This window comes from Delphinus delphis, chromosome 10 (assembly GCF_949987515.2).
Source record: "Delphinus delphis chromosome 10, mDelDel1.2, whole genome shotgun sequence".
NCBI classification, from domain to species: Eukaryota; Metazoa; Chordata; class Mammalia; order Artiodactyla; family Delphinidae; genus Delphinus; species Delphinus delphis.
This window is the reverse complement of record NC_082692.2, coordinates 66,266,331-66,281,676: the sequence shown is the minus strand read 5'-3', so window position 1 is coordinate 66,281,676 and position 15,346 is coordinate 66,266,331. Positions and strand designations below refer to the sequence as shown.

General features: G+C 53.0%; 2 protein-coding genes and 1 non-coding gene across 12 annotated transcripts in view; 2 read left to right on the top strand and 1 right to left on the bottom strand.

The window, feature by feature from the left end:
* Positions 1-8,599, top strand: part of IFRD2 (interferon related developmental regulator 2) — a 31,455-nt gene extending 22,856 nt beyond the window's left edge. Inside the window, exons 2-12 of one of the 6 annotated variants that reach the window (XM_060022551.1) lie at positions 5,426-5,545; positions 5,631-5,715; positions 5,820-5,944; positions 6,031-6,188; positions 6,348-6,401; positions 6,607-6,665; positions 6,752-6,857; positions 7,176-7,313; positions 7,399-7,527; positions 7,607-7,702; positions 7,820-8,594. In XM_060022551.1, coding sequence (XP_059878534.1) covers positions 5,426-5,545; positions 5,631-5,715; positions 5,820-5,944; positions 6,031-6,188; positions 6,348-6,401; positions 6,607-6,665; positions 6,752-6,857; positions 7,176-7,313; positions 7,399-7,527; positions 7,607-7,702; positions 7,820-7,900 — 1,151 coding nt within the window. In that variant the 3' untranslated portion in view covers positions 7,901-8,594. Of the gene's footprint in view, positions 1-5,425; positions 5,546-5,630; positions 5,716-5,819; positions 5,945-6,030; positions 6,402-6,486; positions 6,666-6,751; positions 6,858-7,175; positions 7,314-7,398; positions 7,528-7,606; positions 7,703-7,819 lie in introns of all 6 variants that reach the window. The other 5 variants (XM_060022552.1, XM_060022547.1, XM_060022548.1 and 2 more) reach the window with 5 other exon arrangements.
* A 94-nt stretch (positions 8,600-8,693) lies between these two features.
* Positions 8,694-12,337, bottom strand: LSMEM2 (leucine rich single-pass membrane protein 2). Of its 5 annotated transcripts, none has more exons than XM_060022557.1 (4): positions 12,128-12,337; positions 9,360-9,461; positions 9,080-9,265; positions 8,694-8,971 (listed from the first exon to the last, which is right to left on the bottom strand). In XM_060022557.1, exons 1-4 carry the CDS (start codon positions 12,147-12,149, stop codon positions 8,838-8,840), a joined length of 444 nt encoding a protein of 147 aa, XP_059878540.1. In that variant the 5' UTR covers positions 12,150-12,337; the 3' UTR covers positions 8,694-8,837. The 5 variants fall into 5 exon arrangements, with proteins under 5 accessions (XP_059878540.1, XP_059878538.1, XP_059878536.1 ...); XM_060022555.1 differs by having other exon boundaries at positions 9,360-9,586; positions 12,128-12,187; XM_060022553.1 differs by lacking the exon at positions 12,128-12,337 and adding an exon at positions 11,575-11,713 and having other exon boundaries at positions 9,360-9,576.
* On the top strand, positions 10,592-10,664 carry TRNAG-UCC (transfer RNA glycine (anticodon UCC)). Its single transcript has one exon. It is a non-coding gene; the product is annotated as a tRNA-Gly (tRNA).
* Positions 12,338-15,346: the final 3,009 nt, after the last annotated feature.

Here is a 15,346-nt window from a genome sequence, read left to right as displayed (position 1 = left end):
GCTTTTTTTTTTTTTTTTTTCTGAAACAGTGAGAGTAAAATGTACCTCTTTAAATCGGGTTTTGAAAGTCAGCCCTGTTTTGAATTCTGTTTTGATTACCTACTCCCAGACATTTCTCTAGGGCAGGTATCATTTATTTACAGCCCCACAGGCCTTGTGAATATTAAGTATCCAGAAGCACTGGTTTTAGAGTTGTTGTTACTCTTTTTTTTTTTTTTTTAAGCGGTATGCGGGCCTCACTGTTGTGGCCCCTCCCGTTGCAGAGCGGCCATGGCTCACGGGCCCAGCCGCTCTGCAGCATGTGGGATCTTCCCAGACCGGGGCACGAACCCGTGTGCCCTGCATTGGCAGGCGGACTCTTAGCCGCTGCGCCACCAGGGAAGCCCTGTTGTTACTCTTAACTGCCACATGGTGGCAGGGTTATGCATGCCCAACTTTGGGTCTTAGGGCAACCAGGGCCTTAGTTAAAGACAGTCCTGTTCCTGGGTTGTAACTGAGAGTAGAATGTGCCAGAAGAAACACCCAAGGGTTTGTGTCTCGTTACTTCTTCCCTCTTACCCTTCACCCTCCAGACAAATCGCAACCCCTGTAAAACCACGATGCTGAGGGTATTGAGCGTACTTTGGTGGGGGACTCTATGGAAGGAGGATGGAGGTGGGAACTCCACCACCAGGAGATGTGCAGCCCAGGTGACTTCTTTTCTTTTCTATTTAAAAAAAAATTTTAATTTTATTTGTTTGTTTTTGGCTGTGTTGGGTCTTCGTTGCTGTGCGCAGGCTTTCTCTAGTTGTGGTGAGCGGGGGCTGTTCTTCGTTGCAGTGCGTGGGCTTCTCATTGTGGTGGCTTCTCTCGTGGTAGAGCACAGGCTCTAGGCGCATGGGCTTCAGTAGTTGTGGCGCACGGGCTTAGTTGCTCCGCGGCATGTGGGATCTTCCCAGATCAGGGATCGAACCCGTGTCCCCTGCACTAGCAGGCAGATTCTCAACCACTGCGCCACCAGGGAAGCCCCCAGGTGACTTTTCAAAGCTCTTCTAGCCCAGAGGGTCCACCATCCTTTGGGTGCACTATATTTGGTTTAGCTGTAGGAGGGCCCGCCTTGATCTGGAGATTTTGTCTCATCCAGAAGGGACCAGGCACTCCAGGTCCAAGAGGGCTCATCTCCTGGCACATCCTCCCCAGCTCGCTCAGGCCCACAGCGGTCCTGCCTTTGGACCGAACCTGCTTAAGCTCCATGGATGTGACTCCAGCCTAGGTCCCTGAGGCCTGAGGGGAATAGAGTAGGGATTTCTTTCTCTCTTTCTTTCTTCCTTCTTTCCTTTTCTTTTTCTTTCCTTTTCTTTCTTTCTTTCTTAATTGAATTTTTCTTTTATTTTGGCATATAGTTGATTTACCATATTGTGTTTGTTTTAGGTGTACAGCAATGTCATTCTGTTGCACATTTACATATATCTGCTCTTTTTCAGATTTTTTTTTAATATTTATTTATTTGGCTGCACCGGGTCTTAGTTGTGGCATGCAGGATCTAGTTCCCTGACTAGGGATCGAACCCCGGCCCTCCTGTGTTGGGAGCGTGGAGTCTTAACTTCTGGACCACCAGGAAAGTTCCTTTTATCAGATACAGGGTCTGAGTAGAGTTCCCTGTGCTCTACAGCAGGTCCTTGTTGATTATCCATTTTATATATATTAATGTGTAAATGTTAATCCCAGCCCCCTAATTTTTCCCACCCCTCTTCCCATATCCCCCCCGGCCCCCCAAGTAATTGTGCCTTCCCTCTCTGGTGGACCTAGGCTGCTGCTGCGTTTTTTTGTTTGTTTGTTTGTTTTTGGCTACGTTGGGTCTTCGTTGCTATGTGCAGGCTTTCTCTAGTTGCAGCGAGCGGGAGCTACTCTTTGTTGTGGTGCGCAGGCTTTTCATTGCGGTGGCTTCTCTTGTTGCAGAGCACAGGCTCTAAGTGTGTGGGCTTCAGTGGCACGCGGGCTCAGTAGTTGTGGCGCATGGGCTTAGTTGCTCTGTGGCATGTGGGATCTTCCTGGACCAGGGCTCAAACCTGTGTCCCCTGCATTGGCAGGAGGATTCTTAACCACTGCGCCACCAGGGAAGTCCGGACCTAGGCTTCTTAGGAGTACACCCTCATTTGCCACAGTCCAGCCTCTTCAAGTGTCTCCACACAGCCAACCCTGGTCTGACTTCTGGAGCCTGATATTCAGCACCCTGCCCCCACCAACAGAGGAGCGTCTCAGGCTCTGGTGCACAGGGTGCTGCACAGGGTGGAGGTGCCTACCTTACGTGCAGATTACTCTCCTTTTGCCATTGCACACACGTTGCTGCACTGTCTTCTTAGGATCTGGACCTTCCCCTTTGTCTAGGCTAAGGTCCCTGTCAGTGATCAGGCTTCCCAGGGTGCTGGAATATGTTTACCTTCACTGCTCCTTCCCTGGGGCACTAGGTTCCTAGTGTCTAGATTCCTTCCCCACCCCTTTTTTTTTTTTTTTTTTTTAAGCCGAGTCTCACTGCTTCGGAATCTTAGTTCTTTGACCAAGGATGGAATCTGTGACCCCCCCCCCCCGCAGAGGAAACGTGGAGTCCTAACCACTGGACCGTCAGGGAATTCCCTTTCTTTTTCCTTTTGTCCTTCCCGGTTACGTGGTTTTCTTGCCCTTTTGGAAGTCTGAGGTGTTCCTCCGGCATTCAGTAGGTGTGTGTGAATCATTCCACTTGTAGGTGTATTTTTAATGTCTTTGTAGGAGAGGGTGAGCTCCCCGTCCTACTCCTCTGCCATCTTAATCCTGTCTTGAAAAGTGAGTTTTAGACAGTAGATACTGACCTCAATTAGCAAAACTAAAATTTAATATTTATTAAAACATAACTTTTTGTAGGCGTGAAAAAAATTTTTTTCTTTAAAATAACCATTTTTACCAAATATAGCCAAATTAATTGGGTACAAGTTAGTGGGCTACAGTTTTATAATCAAAGGGAGAGTGGGGAGGGGGAGAAGACCACCTGCTTCCTCATCCTTGAGTAGACATCAGGCTTCCATCATCAGCTCCTCCTCCATGTGAGGAGTTTTTTTGTCATTACATGGTCAAAGCAGGACTGTCATGGTGCAATGGAAATGAGCAAAAAGGCAGTAATGTATAATAAAATACGATAATTCATTTCAAGTTTTAGTATAATGTCAACCTTTGCTTATATTTTTGTTTTTAGTGCATGCAGAGGAGTGTGTCCTGGGAATCATTAATTTATGGAGCTCACTGGGCAGGATATGGGTCACATTCCACCATTGTTGTGTTGTTTTGGAGCATGTCTCATGCTTCTGTTGCATGGGTTTGTGGTTAAGCAAACCTGCTTTCTTGAGTGATCATTAACTTACAGGGGTCTCCCATACTTTTTTCTTATAATCCCTTACTGGGATTAACTATTTAATTACTTGCTTTGTCCTTTTACTCTGTCCCTATCAGTGACACTGGGTTATGGTGAAGTAAAGTGTAATGTTTACTGTAAGGCGCCAATAAAAGGAGAAGCCGTGGCTGGTGCTCAGAAACCCTGAACTCCCTGAAGGGTTTCTGTAAAGCACTTTTTTTTTTCTTTTTGGCTGCATTGGGTCTTCGTTACTGCGCGCTGGCTTTCTCTAGTTGCGGCAAGCGGGGGCTTCTCATTGTGGTGGCTTCTCTTGTTGCAGAGCACGGGCTCTAGGGCGCGTGGCCTTCAGTAGTTGTGTCGCACAGGATTAGGTGCTCCGCGGCATGGGGGATCTTCCCTGACCAGGGCTCGAACCCGTGTCCCCTGCATTGGCAGGTGGATTCTTAACCACTGCGCCACCAGGGAAGTCCCTATAAAGCATTTTTAAAGGCGAGGTGAGGGAGAGGGGTCCCAGCAAATGTGATCAGCTCGTGCACAATTCTCTGACTGGTCGATGGTGAGGTAACAGGGCAGTGTCATGGTGTTAACATTATCAATCCTTAGGCGCCAGTAGGTGTAGGGGCTACGTGCTCATGGTCATGACGTAGTTAACTTCTTCCATTTGGTGGTGGTTTTGGCACCTTTAAAACAACTCAGGAAATGTGCATCTGATACTATTATCTAGGAACTTAAGAGATGAACTACAACAGAGGATATGGTGGAGGGGTCTGTCCCAGGAAGACCCCATAGGGTCCTGCTTGGTTACAAGGGGACATTGAAGAAAGTAGCAATACTCCAGAAGGCCTAGTGCTGGGGGACAAGTTCACGGAGTGGTGTCAGTCCCAGACAGGAACCAAGGAAGCCTCAGGGGAGGGGCTTCTGGGTGAGTCTTGAGAAGGTGAAGAGGAGAGCACTATTTAGTGGCAACACGCTGGGCGAGGGCCTGATATCTGGAGGGACCATGGCATGGTGAAACAAATGAGGGAAGGCTGGGCTGCTTTGGTCAGCTAGGGTAGTGAGAGAGGAGTGAGCAGTGTGTAATGGACTTTGTCCGGCAGGCACAGGGAGTATGTACGTAGTTCCTGGAAGTAGGGCCAGCCTGGTGACCAGAACCTGCCTGGGGCTCCTGCTGCAGCAGCTGCCCTTACACATAAGTGTTCCAGCTCTGCTGACCCTCACAGCCCCCTGTGTTCACCTGTTTTCAAGGGCTCATGAAGTCAGGGGCCACTCAGCTTTCTGCACTTCCCAGGGTCAGGAGGAGCCTGTGTGTCCATCCACCCAGGGCTGAAGGCCTGGAGTGGACCAAGTGGGGCTCAGGAGACAGTATGCTTGAGGCCTGGTGCACTCACCTACATCCACTAGGAGCTGGGCCTCTGCCCCCAGTGCTGATGGGTGACCTGATGAGCTTGTTGGCCCACGGAAGAGTGTAACTAGTCACTTGTCTAGTCATTGTCTTCACTTAACCTTGCCCAGAAGAGGTGCTTCTCATCTCTTTTGCAACGGAGAAACTGAGGCTTTGAAGAGTAGGCACCTGACCTGGTTACACCCCTGTTAAGATGTAGAGCTGGGATTTGAACCCCGGTTCTGTCAGACTTCCCTGACCCTTGCCCTGGCCATTTTGGGGAGTAATCTGGGCTGGTGGTTGAGCTCCCCCAGGATGCGCCTGGATATGCCCCACTGCAGGCTGAGCCACAGGCCTAGGTAGGGCCTGTGCAGCCCCTTCCGCCTCTGCCCACCTCTAAGTCTCCTTCTTAAAGCAAGCTCTAGTCTCAGGGAGGATCTGCTCACCAAGCCTGCCAGGATATCCTAGGTTGGGCCTGGCATGTGACTCTCCCCAGCAGATAGACTTCTTTCCCTTTCTCTTGCTTCCTGGTTCAGAGTCCCCGGCACCAGCCTCTGTGCCTCCCACTCCAGCCTTGAGAAAGGGCAGCATTCTGTCTTGTGGGGTCATGAGGCCGGGTGAGGTAACCCCAGCCATCGCTCATCGATGAAGGCAGACCATGTGCCCCATTCCACCCTCCCCAGGTGCCCGGAGCAGTACCCAAGCTGACTCAGGTTCCAGTGAGGATGAGGCAGCCAGTGAGGCCCGCAGCACCACCAGTGAATGTCCCAGCCTTCTTAGCACCGCAGCAGAGGAAAGCTTTGGTGAGAGTGGGTGGGAATATGGCAGGGACTCAGTGGGGCTCCGTGGGCTAGGGCAAGAAGCGGGGATGACGAGCTGGCCTTGCAGGGGGGGATGCCGTGGATGAGCAGGGTCAGCAGGAAGACCTTGAGGAGAAGTTGAAGGAATATGTGGACTGCCTCACAGACAAGAGGTACCCCTGATTTCCAACCAATCCCTTCCCGTGTCCCTGCTTAGCCCATGCCAAATGTGACCCAGGTAGGATTGGCCCACAAAACCCCTTTCTTCCTCCCCCAGTGCCAAGACCCGGCAGGGTGCTCTTGAGAGCCTGCGTCTGGCCCTAGCAGCGCACCTACTCCCCGACTTCTTGCTGGAGCGCCGCCTCACACTGGCTGATGCCTTGGAAAAGTGCCTCAAGAAAGGTTGGGCCTGGGGGCGCACCTGGGGGGCCTGAACTGGCTGGGTACTGGCCCTTGCTGCATTGACTGACTGGAAGGCATCCCTGCAGGGAAGGGCGAGGAACAGGCCCTTGCCGCTGCTGTGCTAGGCCTGCTGTGCATTCAGCTGGGTCCTGGACCCAAGGGTGAGGAGTTATTCCACAGCCTGCAGCCCCTGCTGGTCTCTGTGCTCAGTGACAGCACAGCTAGCCCTGCTGCCCGGCTCCACGTGAGTGTTCCTTGCCCTGTGACACCCTTCCTTCACCTAATCCCTAAGCAGAGACACGGGTTCCACCTGCCTCTAGGCTCCCCTGCTCCAAGGGTGAGCCCCGTGGCTGGGAACCCAGGCTCACCCTCTGACCACGGCCTGGCTTTGCCCTCCTCCCAGCAGTGCGCTTCTGCTCTTGGCCTGGGCTGCTACGTGGCTGCCACCGATGTACAGGTAAGTGGCCTTCAGGCACAGGCAGTAGAGCACATCGGCCCTAGCTCTGCCCCTGAGCCACTCCCCTGCCTCCTTGTGCCCCTAGGACCTGGTCTCCTGCCTCACCTGCTTGGAAGGCATTTTCAGCCGGTCCTGTGGTGTGGGTGGCTCCACAGCCCCAGTGGTCCCTGTCAGCCTTCAGGGCTTGCTCTGTGCTGCCCTGCAGGCCTGGGCCTTGCTACTCACCATCTGCCCCAGCGCCCATATCAGCCGCATCCTGGACAGGTAGGGGTGACTGCCCACTGGGAGTGGGAGGGGAAGGGTGAAAGGCCCCCAGCCCACACGCATGGCTCAGCCTGCCCCTTCCCCAGGCAGCTGCCCCGGCTGCCCCAGCTCTTGTCCAGTGAAAGTGTGAACCTGCGGATGGCTGCCGGCGAGACCATCGCATTGCTCTTTGAGCTCACCCGGGACCTTGAGGTGTGAGAGATGGCGGGGGGGTGGGGGGGGGGCGCAGGGGAGGGTGCCTGCTGATACCACCTGCCCGTCTCAGGCTGGGTGCAGGGGATGCCACAGAAAACAAGGTAGCCTTAGGTCATTATGGAGGGGAAGTAGCCCCAACACAGACTCAGAGGCCAAGTGCTCTGATGGGGCCCCTTAGCAGAGGTGTCTAGCGCAGGCAGAGGCCAAGAAGGGAGGCAGGGGAGGGTCAGGCAGAGAAGGGAAGGGTTTGGGTGACCCCACTGCGTTAAAAGCCAACAGAGCTCAGGCTTCTGCTCCTACGGCCTCCCACTGCAGGAGGACTTTGTTTACAAGGACATGGAGGCCCTCTGCAGCACGCTGCGCACTCTGGCCACTGACAGCAACAAGTATCGGGCCAAGGCTGACCGCCGGCGCCAACGCTCTACCTTCCGGGCCGTGCTGCACTCTGTTGAGGTACGTGTGAGAAGGGATGCGTCCTAGTGAGGGTGCACCCCTAGGCATAGCCGCCAAGCCCAGTCACAGCCCCTCTACCCTGCAGGGCGGCGAGTGTGAGGAGGAGACAGTCCGCTTCGGGCTCGAGGTGCTCTATGTGGACAGCTGGGCTCGGCGCCGGGTCTATGCTGCCTTCAAGGACGCTCTGGGTTCCGGCATGCACCACCACCTCCAGGTGGGGAAGCGGACGGGGAAGGGGTACCCCGCTTGGCTGTTTCAGACTGGCCTGAGCTCACTGCCTTCTTTGCCCCCAGAACAACGAGCTACTCCGTGACATCTTTGGTCTGGGCCCTGTGCTGGTGCTGGATGCCACTGCCCTGAAGGCCTGCAAAATCTCACGTTTTGAGAAGGTTTGCCCCTTTGTCTTCTCTCCATTCCTGTGGCCTGGAGCTCTGCAGGGGCTGGAGGAGAAGCCCTGGGCTGCCTCCTCCCAGCTCACTAGACCCTCACTCTTTGTCCCACCCCAGCACCTGTACAACGCTGCTGCCTTCAAAGCCAGGACCAAGGCGCGCAGCCGCGTGCGGGACAAGCGGGCAGACATCCTGTGAGGCAGGACCAGCCGAAGAGGAGACGACTGTCCACATCCTTGCCTGTATTTTTAACAGAAGACAGTGCAACACCTGGTCCCTGCCAGGCATTGTCGCTTTATTTTTTTAACGACAAAACCAAAAACAGACATGGGGGCGGGTGGCTGGAGGCCAGGCCACTTGGGACCTTCACGCTTTGCCCCTGTGCCGGCCCTGTGGCCACTTCCTGCCCTGTCTCAGGGCTGCAGGCAGAAGAGGGCTGTCCCTTTCTCAGGCCTTGCTCCCCTGGGATGACCCACTTTTGGGGGGGGAGGTGATAGTATCTGGACAACTGCCACTACAACGTGGGGCGGTGAGGCTACCTGGAGTGGATTTATATGCTGAGTTTTAAAGATTTTAGAGATAATTAAACAATGTGCAGTCTTCTGTGGCCCTGGCTTCTGGGTGTTTCTGCCTGCCCTCCCTATCCACCAACCCAGGCTTGGGCCCAGCTGGGCCTCCCTGTCTCCATCTCACCTTTGCTCTCCAAAATAATCTCTCCCCAGGGGCCCTCCTCCCCCTACTCAGAGCCCAGCCTGTCTTTCGAGAGCAGAGGCTGGACCCCCACTGGGAGGCCCAGCAGAGTTTGGGTGACCAGGGTAGGCAGCTATTTTTAGACTCCTGAACCTGCTATCTGGAGGACACCAGAGGGTGCTGACAGGCCCCAAGAGGAGCCAGGAGGCTGGTGTCGCTTCCTCTGACCTTGGGCCACACCAAGTGGGGCTCTGGCACCAGAAGGCTTGGCTAGGCCTAGCTTGAGAAGGCAAGAAAGGCAGACAGCTGCGGGGTCAGATCAGGCTCTTATACGAAAACCTCACTAAGGAAGTAGTGTGGAGCAGTAGTGGGAGAGGGGAAAGCTACCAGCGGCCACTTTATTCCCCCCTGCACATACCCCCAGGCCCCAGGTCCAAGTGGCATCTCAACTGGGTGCTCGGGCCTCACTCGAGTTGAGCCTCCGCAGCTGGCTGAGGCTGGCGAGCCGGAGTTTGAGCAGCATTTCCTCCTGCGTTTGCAGTGTGTGTGCCAGAACGCGTAGGGATTCGCTCTGCAGCACTAAGACGGGGGGATTATCAGACCACATGCAACCCCACAACACCCGACCCTCCCAGCCCTTCACTGCCTCGGTCTCTCCATTCCACTGGCTTCCTGCGCCCTCCTCACCACTCAGGTAGACGGCCAGGACAGCCAACGCCAGGCAGGTGAGCACGAGCAGTGCAAGCAGCAGCAGGAAGCTGCCACGGCTGTGCACGGGGCTGCAGCCGGTCTGGGTGCACATCGGTGGACGCAGGATGCCCAGCAGCTCATCCCATGGCTGCGCCTCCTCGGCCAGGTAGGGCCACAGTGAACCTGCAGGGCAAACGGGGGATCAGGAGGGCGGCAGGTGCGCCTGCTTTCCTCCCTTCTCCCAGTCCATGGGTCCCACCCCCCTGCACCCTTTCACCTCCACTGTGTAGATCGCTGATGGACTCCACCCGGTGTAGGCGAACTTCCTGCACATGATTAGGAGCCAGTGGTGCCCTGCTCCTTGTCGGTGCCACGGTGTCTGCAGGGGCAGCGTGGGGCTGATTCAGCCAGCAGGTCATGCCCTCCCTTCTAGATGGCGTCGAGCGGCAGCAGGGGCTCAGAAGAGGTAGCAGGGGCATTTGGCTCCTGATCCCCTAAAACCAACTCAGGAGTGACCCGTGATTTGGAAGCAAGACAATGTGAAAACTGCGTACACCTGTTTCACCCACAGTAGCAGAAGGTGCTGCTTGACTTACATTTGTTTCCTTCCAAGCACCTCAGGGACTTTCAGGCATTCCTCTCTGCTTGCTCGTTTCTAGAGAATTTATCAGCCTTGGAGAACTCAACCCACAGCCCATGAAGTTCATTCCTGCTTCTGCTATCAGTTTTCCCTGCAGACCCTGTGCCTGGGGCCTTCTCCCGGTCCCCAGCAGAAGCAGCCCTATTCTAGCCAGCTTTTTGCCTTTTGCTCCTGGCCTCAGCTCTGCCTCCTTTTACATACTAAGTGTGATTCTGCTGTGAACCCTGCTGTTCTCAATCAACATCATGAGCGGAGACCCGTCTTTGTTAGCAAACTGTTCCACTTGCCTTTGAGGTCTCCCCTCAGGTATCTCTTCGAGGCTGCCTGGGCATTTAGGTTGTTTCCAATCCCCTTCCTAAATTAATAACCCCTGGAAAAGGACACGCGTCATTGAGTATAAAGGCTTTCCCCCAATTTCCCAATAGTTATTAAGGATGGATTCCCAGAAGCAGAATTACTGGGTCAAACAGCAGGGACTTTTTCTTTTAACCTATCATCACATTGTCCTCTGAAGTAGTTGTCCACAGCCTCCAAAAGAGTACAATATCGCCACCAACAGGCATCTCCATAGAAAAAAATTTATGTACATAAGTGTGCACATATATACTTGCTAAGTTGGGAGATGAGAAAAGGCCTTTCTTGACCAATTTTGTTGGGGGTCTTTGCTTGGGGAGCCTCACCAATATCTGTGTGGCTTCCTAGTTCACAGCCTCTGCCCATTTAGTCACTGGGGCTGTGTACCATTCTTGTGATTTTACTTACTTATTTTTGGACCCAGTGAAGTATTTATTTTGTGATTTCTAAAAACTATATTTTCTTCTGGTGGTGCTTTCCACCCCTCCCCTTAAAATCTTGGCCCCTTTGGGACTTCCCTGGTGGTCCAGTGGCTAAGACTCTGCACTTCCAATGCAGGGGGCCTGGGTTCGATCCCTGGTCAGGGAACTATATCCCGCATGCCGCAACTAAGACCCGATGCAGGCAAATTAAAAAAAAAAAAAAAAAATCTTGGCCCCCTTAAGATCTCCAGATGCCTAGCTGGAAGCTAGATAACAAATCCAGGGGCATTGGCGGGATACCTCCTGGTAGACTCAAGGGTGATTGGGCTCTCTGGGTCTAACACTTTCAGAATAGTACCTTAACCTTCATGATTTGCTTGAAACTGACCTTTGACATGCTCAAAAATGTGTAAAACAAAAACCAGTGCTGTGTGTCGTTATGTCTGGGTGGTGGTGGATTGGGGTTCGCATTAAATTCTGTGCACTTGGCTGTGTTTTTCCCACACTTTTAAATTGATCTGGAGTTCTTTCTGTTCCAGGAAGAACACATAGTAAGTGCCATCCTTAAAACCTCAAAAGGGGACTTCCCTGGTGGCTTAGTGGTTAAGAATCCGCTTGCCAATGCAGGGGACACGAGTTCGAGCCCTAGTCCGGGAAGATCCCACATGCCGCGGAGCAGCTAAGCCCATGCGCCACAACTACTGAGCCTGCGCTCTAAAGCCTGTGAGCCACAACTACTGAAGCCTGGGCGCTTACAGCCCGTGCTCCGCAACAAGAGAAGCCACCGCAATGAGAAGCCCGTGCTCCGCAACGAAGAGTAGCCCCCACTCGCCGCAACTAGAGAAAGCCCACGCACAGCAACGAAGAGCCAACGCAGCCAAAAATAAATAAATAAATATTCAAAAAAAAAAAAAAAGCCCTCAAAAGGAAGCAAACACTCCCACACCCAGGGCCAGGCCCCTCCCATTCAGTATAAAATGTCAAAACTGTGATGGGGGCAGTTGACCAGTTGGGCCAAGCTGGAGCCTTGGTGCAGCTGGTCCTGCATCCTGGCCAGCACTGTACCTAAAGCTTACCAGGTCCCTGCTCTGGCGCCTCTGAGCCTCCATACATCTTGCATATGCTGTGAGTCAATTAGGAAAGTGGCCACCAAAGTCTTTAACTAGAAGTCAGTCCGGCCAGGCCAAGAGACCCCAACCTTTAGCCAGTTGGGGCCACACAGGCCCACACTGGAGGCAAGAAACCTATCCACTCCCAGTCCCTGGGTCATGTGCCCAAATGCTTTGCAAAACCACTGCCTGCCCCCAGTCCCAGTGCCCTCCCTGAAGGAAGAGCTTAACTGGCCAGCCTGCCCAGCCCACACCCACTTGGGCACAGCCTGTAGTTGACCCTCCCCTGCCCCCAACCCCTCCCTGGTGTCCTCAGCAGGGGGTACAGGTATGAGGTGAGGAGGCATTCGGGGCATGGTAGGCCCTTCCTTCACACATAGGGGGCCAGTCCTTTTACTTGACCTAGGACACGGTGACTGATGACTACTCAAGTGAGGTCAGTAGGAAAGGGGCCAGGTTTCTCCATGGTCCACAGGGTCACAGCATTGGGGCCTTACCCTCCCTCACAGTCATTTCCTACCTTCTTGGGCCTCCTCCGGCATGGTGGGTGTTGGGCAGGCAGAGGGTCGATGAGAGTGCCTAGTACCAGGACCAGATAGACGCAGCAGTGGCTCCTCTGAGAGCCTGGGGAAGGCCTGGCTGCCTCCCAACCTGGGCTGAAAATAGGCGTGAGCTCAGCACACTGGGCTATATTTAGAGGGGGCACCTCCCAGCCATGGGAAGGAGCAGAGTGACCCACATGGACCAGCCTAGACGATCTACCTGGTGATGGAGCCCAGGCAACAGCACACCTCCAGTAGTGCGGTACCCTGGGAACCCTGCTACTCATGTCTGCAGGGCCTTGGTGTCTTCATCCAGACAAGCCTCCTCAGGCTCACCTCCAGTGATGTCCCACATGGCAAGCCCATGCAAGGGAGCCCTGTGCATCTCCACCCCTCCACCCCCTGAAGACTCCTACCCACAGCGGGTTCATCTAGCAAATGTGGGACAAGCACCCACCACTGATCTGCTGGCATCACGAATTAGGAGTGATGGACAACTGGAGCCCAGTGCCCTGAGGGCTCTGAGAGTCCCCAAAGGGGACAGAGACACCCCCAATACCTGCAGGTACCCATGCTGGTCAGTGAAGGAACATAGGTTGAAGGTTGATACTTCTATTACTAAGTTTACAACTTTGGGTAAAGGAATGCTCCCTTTCAGACCTCAGTTTTCTCATCTGTAAAGCAGGAATAACAATGGTTCCTACCTGGCACAGTGCACATGAGAATGAAAATATAAGCACGTGTCTGAAGCACTTAGGCCAATGCAAAGTTTTGATCCTCCTTCCTCTCTCCATAAGGGAGTACAGGTCACACAAGTTCATGTGAGGATGCATGGCACCACCTGCCCTTAGAGAGGGAGTGGTCCAGCTTAGGACCCACCCTCTGCTGTTGAACCCTTGTGCCCCTCCTTCCCAAATGGGCCAAAGCAAGACATTAGGCTCTACTTCTTAAACATCTGAAATCCATCACTCTGCTGTATCCTTCTTGATATTCCTCAAACTCAAGCTTGTTCCCACCTCAGGGCCTTTGCACTGGCTGTTCCCACCTGGAATGTTCTTCACTAGATGTTCCCATGGCTGACTCCTTTTCATTTAGCTCAAATGTCACCCCCTCGGTGAGGCCTTCTGCTCACATTCTTTTCTACATCACCCAATTTTATTTTTTTCATAGCATTTAGCCCAGAAATTATATCATCCAGAATATACAGTTGACCCTTGAATAACTATAGGGGTTAGGGATCCCAACCCTCTGTGCAATGGAAAATCCACATACAACTTTACAGTTCACCCACCCTCTGTAACCATGGTTCCGTATCTGCAGATTCAACAAACCAGGGATCCAGTAGTACTATTTATTAAAAAAAATCACATGTAAGTGGATCCTGTACAGCTCAAGCTGGTGTTGTTCAAGGGTTAAGTGTACTATGCATGTCAGTATCCCCAAAGGCCCTACAGAATCCACTCAGTCACATGGAAACCACCTTTAATCCTCACCACAGCATCCTTAAAATAAATAGGTTTTGAGACTTCCAGGAGGTGTCCAAGGCCACACAGCAAGAACTAGTGAGACAGGGTGGGACCTGGCACCCTTTGGTGCAGTGCTTACACCTGGACAAACATCTCCTGAGCAAAAGAATACAAAGAAACCATAAGGGACTAAAAATAACTATGCACCTGCAAATGGGGCAAATTACGAACAATATACAAAAAGACCAAAAAGCCAACTGCCACTTCTGAACTGCTGGGAGCAAAAGGAGTGCACTACTCACGATTCCTGCCCACGACACCACCAAGAGGGTGGGCAGACCACCTAAGCCACCCCTACCACCTGAACCATGGATCTGACCCTACCCTCACCCCATTTAAAGGACCAACTCACCCCCCAGCCCCGCTTCAGGGAGCAAGCAAGGCAACCTGTTCTTTTTGCTCCCGTGTGCTGCAGCATGAGTCCCAATAAAGCCTTGCCTGAATTTCTCGTCTGGCCTCATCAATTTCTGTTCACTGAAGAGTCCAAGAATCTGGGTCGGTAACGTATGTGGTGGCAACTCCACCGGACACCTATGAGGCCGTTTGCCCCCTCCCTGGGAGAGAATCCAGGCACCTCTGGAACCAACAAACGCACTTTCCCCGTAGGTGACAAGCTGCCGCCTGAACCTCTTGTTTCAGCATAACCACGTTTGGTAAGTCTGCCTTCCTGGCCCCTGAGAGTCTCAGTACCATCATTCAGGCAACGCTTTCCCCTCCCCTTTGTCTTTTTCCTTCATGGTTTTCCCTTTCCCTCTCCTGATAGCTCTCTACTTCCCCTTTCTCTGTCCTCTTGTTCCAACAGAGTGGACATCGGGCAGCTACAGCACCACTCCTCTCAGCTTGTGAGACCATGCTCCCTCTGGCCAACAACGACTCACCTTGATGGATGACAAACAGAGGTGGGAGAGGCTCGCCTCAAGCAGTGCAGGTCTTGGTCCAGCAGGCTCTCCCGGACAGGAGATTTCTGAGAGTGATAGAGGTTCAACCCTCATATCCTATAGTTTTTGCAAGTACAATCATCACAATATCCTCACCTTTATTTTCCTGCCGCCAAGAGAAATCCCATCAGGAAAGGGCCAAGGCAGATTTCTATGAAAACCTGTGGGTGCAAATCCTACCTGAGGGTTAGAGTCCTACGTATGATGTATAAATTGTACGCATGCATAGAAGTCCCACCTGTGGATCACAATCCCACAGAGACGTACAAATGGTTGTTTCCCAGGATTAATCACCCCAGTGGGCAGTGGACAGGGTGCTCCCTCCTTCACTGGCCCTTTCTGAAAGTGCGCAGACTGGCGCCTAAATAGACACCTGCTGGGGACAGGTTGAAACGGCAATCTCTCTCTGTCTTTTCTATCCCTCCTCCCTTTACCACTCCCTTGATTCTTACACCTACACTCCTGTTCCTTTCATCCTGGGCACTCCTTCTTTGTGTCACGAACTCTGGGGAGGAAATTCTGTGACCCCCCCCTTGGTTGTTACGCAAGGCCTCAGCTCCATCTGGCCCCTGGGAGCTCCAGTTTTAGCCCCAAATTTATATGTAAACATGAAAAACACCCAGGGAATCCTAAAAGACTATCCTCGGGGTTGCATTCTTAACTGGGTACGATTTAAATGAGGCGGTTTAAAAAAGAATAAGCTGATTTTCTCTTTCAACACAGAATGACCCCA

Coding starts and splice junctions, on each gene's coding strand:
- LSMEM2 (XM_060022553.1), bottom strand. CDS start 11,607: ATGGAGGCTCAGAGGCGCCAGAGCAGGGACCTG. Junction 9,577..11,574: donor GGCGCCAGAGCAGGGACCTG/GTAAGCTTTAGG, acceptor AGTTGGTTTTAG/GGGATCAGGAGCCAAATGCC. Junction 8,972..9,079: donor CCTGGCCGTCTACCTGAGTG/GTGAGGAGGGCG, acceptor CCCCCGTCTTAG/TGCTGCAGAGCGAATCCCTA.